Source organism: Hyposmocoma kahamanoa, unplaced genomic scaffold (genome assembly GCF_003589595.1).
Source record: "Hyposmocoma kahamanoa isolate Upper Pololo Valley unplaced genomic scaffold, ASM358959v1 99746, whole genome shotgun sequence".
NCBI lineage: Eukaryota > Metazoa > Arthropoda > Insecta > Lepidoptera > Cosmopterigidae > Hyposmocoma > Hyposmocoma kahamanoa.
The window spans coordinates 1-8,719 of record NW_020656025.1 but is presented as its reverse complement, the minus strand read 5'-3'; the positions used below and the strand labels follow the sequence as shown (position 1 = coordinate 8,719).

The 8,719-nt window shown below is 35.7% G+C and overlaps 1 protein-coding gene across 1 annotated transcript; it reads right to left on the bottom strand.

Moving 5' to 3' along the window:
- Positions 1-322: 322 nt before the first annotated feature.
- LOC113239271 (serine/threonine-protein phosphatase 6 regulatory ankyrin repeat subunit B-like) lies at positions 323-2,035 on the bottom strand (the record flags this gene model as incomplete). Its single annotated transcript, XM_026476192.1, has 1 exon — positions 323-2,035. A coding segment is annotated over one exon (1,713 nt), but the record flags the coding sequence as incomplete, so codon positions are not given.
- Between the last annotated feature and the right edge of the window lie 6,684 nt (positions 2,036-8,719).

Sequence of the window (8,719 nt, the reverse complement as noted above, 5' to 3'; positions counted from 1 at the left end):
AAAACGAATCTTCACGCGTCAACAGCCACCCTTCGAGGTAGATGATATTCTTGAAAATGAAATGGACCACTATGGAAGTACCCCCTTTCAAACAAAAAAAGAATCATGAAAATCGGTTCATAAATACCGGAGCTGTCGCGTAACATACATACAAAAAAACCTCCTCCTTTTTTGAAGTCGGTTAAAAATTAAGACTTACCAGACTAATTACATTTTTACCTGACTAATACAATTTTAATTTCTTGATTATGGTGACCCTGGAAAGGCACACGCCCAACTTTAAAAAAATACATTGAGCCTTATTAAAACTGTCACGCGCAAGTTATTCATTTACTATAATATCTCTATTTCTAAATAATTGTTTAACCTCTCCATCGCAATCATTAACTATACTCAAAACAACACTATCACCAATTTCTTCCCAGTCAAAATTATCCAAAAAATACTTAACCACGTCCGTCATATTCCTTTTCACAGCAAATGCAAACGGTGTCAAATTATCATTGTCCTTAACGTTACAATTTATTTGTCTTTCTCTAATAAGATAGTCTAACATTTCAATATAGCCGCTTTCGACAGCCTCATGTAATATTGTCCTACCACCTGAATCTACCATATTAACATCATCATGCTTTTCATCTATAAGATATTTAACAATATCAAACTGACCACAATTGGCCGCAAAATTAAGAGGAGTTAAGTTTTCATTATTTGAAACTTTAAAATTAACTTTTAAATCTTCGACGAAATACTTGAACAGCTGTAAATTTTTACTAGCAGCCAAAAGCACTGGTGTAAATCCATAATCCGTTCTAGAGTTTACGTCTACTTTTGCTGTAGTAACTAGATATTCTACTACACTTCTATGATTGTTAGTTACTGCCATATGTATAGGTGCCCAGTCACCGTTGTCTCTTCCATTTGGATCTAAGTTTACCTCTTCAATAAGATACTTCACCGTCTCTAACCCACCAACACTGGCACAGTGTAGTATATTTACACCATCAACATCTTTAACAGAAATGTCGGCGTGTTTTTCTTCAATCAGATATTTAACGACTTCCAATCTATTTTTTTCACAAGCTTCACGTAGCACTGAAGCGCCTAAATCTTTTAAATTACAGTCCATACGCTTGTCATCTATTAAAAACTTAACTATATCAAGATGGCCTTTAGACGCGGCTAAATCTAATACAGTTTTTCCATTGAAATCTTTGTCCATAAAATCAGCACTTTTCTCTTCAATAAGATATTTCAATAGGTCCAAATGACCACCCAGTGCAGCATAATGTATTAGTTTTCTTAAATCTTCGTCTATAACATCAATATCGGCTTCTTTTTGTACAAGGTACTTAACAATATCTAGAGCACCTTCTAGAGTCGCCAAGTGTAATGGTGTGATATTTCTAATGTCTCTGATTGTAATGTCCATGTCTTTATCGTCTACCAAGTATTTTACGATGTCTATTTCATCACAGACACAAGCTGTATGCAAAATATTTCTTCCTAAATAGTCTAAATTATTTAAATCAGCTTTGCCAACATCAATCAGGTATTTAGCGATGTCTAAACTATAGGCATAATTGAGAGCAGTGGCATTATTATGACATCGCACATCTACATTTGCCTCGTTATCTACAAGGAATTTCACAATTTCGAAATAAGCTTTCATAGTAGCGAAATGCAATGGAGTCCAACCTTCATCATCAACAGCGTTAATATTCACGTTTTTGTCATTTACAAGATACTTTACTACATTTAAATGTCCGTTATATGCAGCTACATGTAAGCATGAGCTTTGATCACACGCGAGCGTATTCAAATTTGCATCTTTTTCAATTAAGTATTTTATGACATCTATGTGACCTCCTTCGCATGCTTGCATTAAGGGAGTTGCACCATTTCCGTCTTTTGCTTCCAAATTTGCTCGTCTATTTAAAAGTAACTTTGTTAACTCAATATGGCCGTTTTGACAAGCCCAATGCAGTGGTGTTTCGTGTTTTTTGTTAAATATTTCTATATTAGCATTGTTTTCAATTAATATTTTAGCTATATTTGTAAAATTGTTTTTAATAGACAGTAACAGAGCTGTGTTGTTATTATCATCAGTAATATTTAGGTTTGGACCTAATTTTAAAAGGCAGAGTATTATTTTTTCAAAGCCATACTTTGCCGCCATGTTTAAGTGTGACAAATTGTTTCTATAAAATTCAACTGTGTTAATATGTATAATTTCAAATTTGTGATTTATGTCAAAATTTGTTGATTCCCATTCTTTCAATAGTTGTAAATTATTTTCTCTTAGTTCTTCTTTTAAATATTCTATAACGTCTTCTGGATTTTTCTCTAGTTTTGATAGTATTGCCAGCCATTTTTCCTTTTCCATACTTTTAATTGTTAACTACAGAATATCTGTAAATGAGAAGCATAATAATTAACAATATAATTAAATTTGTGTTGAATTGATATTCAATTATTTTTTGTGGAATTACTCCACTAGTTTGTTATAATTATTAATACAAAGATCGAATACTTAGAAAAAAATTCTTCGATCCGGCCGGATTCAAACCGACGTCTTCTAGCAAACCGTGCCAGAGCCATTATTAACAATATTATTGAGACAAGAACAGGGTTCAGTGGTGGTAGTTAACTTACAAAGTAACTACTAAGTTAGGTAGTGCTCAAAATAAGGATTGTAATCAATTCAATTAATAAAATGACGATTCCTGAGACCCTGTCGTGTTACTTCCCAGTGATATCTAATTAAACGCCGCAAGTACCGCGACCTGTAAAAAAACCGCGTGCCACAGTTTTTGTACAGTCAAAAGCACATCAGGCTTGATACTTTGTACTTTGGACCGTTCTTATCGTAAGCGGCATAGAGTTGGATTTAAATCTTAAGTGTCAAGCTTGACGTGTTCTTGACCCTGTACCTCTGATGACGTCACAAACGCTGTTTAGTGATGGGAAACCTCCTTCAGCGCTAATGCGATAGATTAAATCACGTATTTAGAATAATGATTTTTCAAATATTTATTGATTATAAGAAGCCGTGAAATATTAATATAGTAAAATAATACCAGAATAAGACACTTAAGCTCTTTACGAATATGTGTTTTGAAAGAATCTTTAACGCTGACATTTTCATACAGCGGGTAATGATAAAATGAAACTATTTTATTAAATAATAATAATCTCAGTACAGAGTACTAAAGAAACCGACCTCAAAAGTACGTGAATAGTACGTCTATTTGCTAAGTTTTATTGAAATATCCCCTAGTTCGCCACTATACAGGACTTGACACTGGAGATAATAAAAACCGGTTCTCACTACTCAAAGTATATTGAGAGAAAAACGCCTTGAATTGGAGAATTAGCAAAATCAACCATTAAATTAAAGCTCCTAAATTAAAGTTAGGCGCTATTTATAAAAATGAATCTTCATGCGTGAACAGCCACCCTTCGAGGTGGATAATTTTGAAAGTACCCCCTTTCCAACAAAAAAAGAATCATGAAAATCGGTTCACAAATACCGGCGTTATCGCGTAACATACATACAAAAAAAAGAACATACAGTCGAATTGAGAACCTCCTCCTTTTTTGAAGTCGGTTAAAAAAAAAACGGTTTGAACTACACAATATCCCTTTACATAATTAAACAAGCATACACTGGCTGTAGTTTTCAGCAAAAATACAAAACTTTTTTATCCAAGTACACCAACAATATCAACATCAGCCTACATGCATCCACTGCTGGACATAAGCCTCCCCTAGAGCACGCCAACTCTCCCGGTTTGGAAACTGCGTCTCTTCCGAGTCGAGGCGCATAATTGGGATTCACAACTGCCGATCGGAAACTTGTGACATTTCTAATCGGAACAATAGTTGATTTAACCCACAAATTAGAAAGATATAGTAGAAATCAGGTTCATCTTTTCGCTCAGAAACTCATCTGATTTCGAGACTACCCGATAGGATCGATTCCGTTTTGAATCAAAATAAGGACGCAGAAGGTACACTTGCGGCGTATATATTGTCTGTGTGTTACTTCTTTTTGGCGCGCAAAATTTGTTTTGTTATTTTTCTTTTTTCAAATTTCAATTTTTTTTTTATATCAGGTCACAGACCGAAATTCAAAATGTGTATGTTACTTCCACTCTACCTAGATTTGTATTTTTATGCCAGGAAACAGCGTGATGAAACTTGCAAAACGTGTAAATTCACCGAATGCCTTTCTTTAATGGGTTTTTAACACTGATGTCATACATAAAAACCGAAAGGATATTATACTACTTACTCTTTTCTATCACAACAAAATAATCTGCTTCTGGCACACACTATCTTCTTTAATTATTTTAATATATAATTATTTAATTTTCACACGAGAATACTTCAAACGTCGCATAGCACAACTCAAGTGGCACTTCGACAGTGAATCATTTTGCTATCGCAAACAAAAGAATATGACTGATTACACACTATTGCACCACACATGCGACCAAATTAAAAAGTCAGCCGACAATTTCAAAATGGCGGCACGAGCGCGAATTTCGAAGTGTGATTAAAACTTTGTAATTTTGTTGCTTCAACTGTTCCAGCCCGTGTTGTTCTGCTGGACAAGAATTTAGACTCGGTGTTTCAACGGGTCGAACAAGGTAATCGTAATAAAACTTGTCCTATAAAAACGATTATTTAGAAGTTTCTTTACGAAAAATAGCTTAATTTTTTCCTTCAACACTTACTTAAGGGTACATTTTATTCGACACGAATTCCATCGCTCTCACGCCGCGCGGAAACCGCGTGTGTCTAACTGTCATGGCATAATACGCTCTATACTTTTACGTTTTATATATTTTAACTAGAGATGAAACGTATATCCGTTAACTATCCGGTATCCGTCCTATTTTTAGTAACAAGCCGGATACCGGATAGTAGAACAATGTCCAGCCTTTCCGGAAAACTTTCGCGTCGTGTAACTGGGCGCTTATCGCTTTCGAGGCGTGTCTTCTTCCAGCATCATCAGGGCCGGATTTAAAGTGTGGGCGCCCTAGGCCCAAAATTTTTAAATATTTTATTTAGGCAATTTATATTATCCACCGAAGACACGGTGCGTCAATAGACTGGAACGTAGCGGGCCAAATAATTGCTCCTTGCAAAAGAGTTCGTCCCGGGAAGTACTTCTATCATATCTATTTCTGCCTCCAAGCAGTAATATTAGCATTACCGCCTCCAGTTTCGAAGGGTAAGGGTTCTGGTCAACGCGTGCCTTATTCCAGCGTGACCATGGATGAGATTTTGAAATTTGGCCAGCCAGAAAAAAGTCGCTATTTAGTCGGAACTTTTGAACGGCGGACCGACTAAATCTAGTTTTTTGCGACTAGAAACAAAACTCGACCATGGTCACGCTGGTATAAGGCACGTCATAGTCAACTTGTCTCAGGGTGAGGCTGTAGTATTGAATAGACGTTTGATATCACACCGCGCCTTCGTGGCACTTCGCCAGCCGTCGCCGACTGCAGCTGTGGAATTATCATTATAATGTGGAAGTATCTAGTTCGTACGTTACACAATTCTGCCGTACACTAACTAAAAAGGCTAAGTGACAAATGGTCAAACATCCGTTTCAAATACAAAATTCTCTTTTAAAAATAGTTAAAATTAGTTAACGAGTTCGACTTATCGGAACTTTCCCTAACGGTGTATAGCTGAAATATCACTAAACAATTTCAATATCCTAAATCTGGGTTATGGTTTTTTTTATAATATGTCAAAACATTATTTTGTCACTAAGCTGCGTTTTTGTTAGCCGATTTAACAAATAGCAAATAGACGTAATTCCACGTACTTTTGAGGTCGCTTTTTTCAGTACTCTGTACTGATTATTATAAACGACCAATTCAGATTCAGTTACTTTAAAAAAATTACATACATAAGCTCACGCCCTTGTCCCACAGGAAGGGTAGGCAGAGACACCACGGAACGCCACCTTTCTCTATCCTGACAGAACTATCGAGCCTTACATACATCAACTACCCTTTTCATACAACTTATTCTTGTCACTTCGGATCCCTGCCTTTTTGAGGACATCACTGATCTGGTCAATGTAGTCCGTCTGGGACTTCCTCTTAAAACCTTTCCATCCACATTCGCATCATAAATACGTTTGGTAAGTGAGTAAGGCACAGAGGGATCCCGTGGCTTTTATATATATATATAATTTTTACCACACTTGACTATTGTCTTACCTTCCTAAAACTCCAATGTGAACCAAGCTCCAAAAGTAATAAGAAAAGTCAAATTGGTAAAAAATATATTTTATATTTACAACTTACATTATAACTAACTTATTAAGACATACAATAGTGATGTAATTGTTTTACAGCTACAATCAACGGTGTGAATAGGGACAAGGGGGGTATATAAGGGGGGTGAATTTCTCGCATTGTGCGGTACAATGATGGCAATGTTACTTGTCACATTCATTCTACGGACTCAAATATGGTCACTGTGGAAGTTCTCCTGGTAATAGCCGTGAAACTGCCCAGTGTGGGTTAGTGCCTCGACACGTAATCGGAGAAATTTTTTTGTGCTTCTCCGATCAGGTAAAGGATGGCGACATCTTGTGTATTTTGTGATCCTGTGTTTTTGACGACGTCCATTAAAGAGGCCTATCAATACATGTGATTCATTATCAAAGCATCAAAAAAACTAATCGAGTACCGCCTGTAGGAACTGGGGTTATACATTATCATGTAATATATATAATAATTACATTGTCAGGTATTTCACTTCAGATATTTGTTCGTAGTAGCAGAAAACAACAACTTTTCAGTTTATTCCCAAAAATAATAAAAAACTTTTAAAATTTGCCAAACTGTGCTACATTTAATACAACGTTAACATGGTCTGCCGCACTGACAATGAATAAAAATTAAATCTGCCCAAATGGCAGAAATCTGCCACAAATGGTCACACCGTTCTCAATCTCAATGTGACATTGACAAGACACCTCTTGTCAAAACGTTCCTTTGTTAACTTTCTTATCTCTCATTTAAATAATGTCTAAACGTTTTTGTCACATTGTGTTTTATTTTTTACTTTATGTCATTACCGTTTATTTGATTAGGCATTATAAAGCTTTAATGTTTTGTGTGCACTATAAAATAACCAATACTTTAGGTAGGTAAACATTCAATCATGTTTGAAATGAAACGTCCGTACAAATCAAACGTTGAACTGAATCAGTAAGTTGTGTTGTTGAAATTTCTTCTAAAATACATAGTTTTACAATTTCTTTATTCCAGACTTCTAAAAATACACAAAAAATTCAAACATTAGTTAAATTGTTTTGATCAGTTCGTTTCTATTCACCCCTAAGTCTCTATTCACTTCGTACGATGGTATACATGTTCGAAACATTTAAAATTGGAGTTTTTTGTCTGTACGTAAAAAAAACGCAGTAAGTTTGTGAACGAACAAGGACAGAAAGTTTTTTTTACATGTAAGCATCTTGGGCATTACGTTCCAGTGGAACCAATTTCGTAGGCGATTTTTCTAATTTATGTCTTCAATGTGTCATTTAATCCCACCGGTGTCGATTCCATCCAACTAAGAAACCGTTCCAAACAAGTTTAAAATGGTTTATTTCAATCCTTGTTCTATACGCGCGTCATTTGCGCGTATATGCCATTCAAACGCGCGCATATATCGCGTTACAAACAAGAAGTTTCAATACTCCACTGGAGTTTACACTTTCATGTAGTTGCTTCATTATAAAACTAAATGAAATTAACAAACAAAATTAAAATCAAACTATCTTTTATTAAAATGCGTGTAACATACGCGCGACTACAGGGCGTAATAAATACACACATGTACACAAATGTGCACATGCTCTTACATTTAGATATTTCTAGGCCAGGATCATGGATTGGTATCTCGATAGTCAATCAATCATAAACACAACAATATACACTTCTCCTATTAGACGACATTTTTTAACGTTTCAATTCTATAATAAATGGTTAGTGCGTACCTCACGCGGCGGATGTGCACACACGAAGAATACATTACTCATCATAATCATCACGTCTCACAACAAGTCTCGATCAATCAAAGAGCGCGAAGTTATTTTTCACCTCACTAGCTCGGAAAGGTGACCGTGAGGATGGCCGGTCGCCTGTCGCATCTGGACCAGAGTGTATATTCAAGTATTGTACCTTTGATATATTCCGAAAAATTAAAAAAATAATTAACCAGTCATTCTGACGTCAGGATGGCTGGTCGCCAATTTGTCCGGCATGAAGGGAGCAGATTTTCAGAAGTATGTATTACCAAGAATTGCTACCTATTTACTACTTTCACGAATATATCAAAGGTAGCAATTCTTGAATATACATTCAGCGCCAGATGCAACAGGCGACCAGCCATCATGACGGTCACCGCTGAAAGGCTTTCTTTTTCATTAAAAATCTGCGCGCAAAATCGTTTTTTCCAAGCTAGCGTGTAAAAGGTTTTTGGAATTCAAACTTGACAATTTACTGTTCACCAGAATCTAACTTTTTCTTTCGATGAAAAAAAACCTAACGACACGTTCGACTACGCGATTTGTCGTACAATATTTATGTAATATAACTAATTTTGTCTAAAACTGATTTGTCATAGTTCAACTGTTTTTCTTTCATCTACCATTTTCCTCGCTATAGTGAGGTGAAAAGTT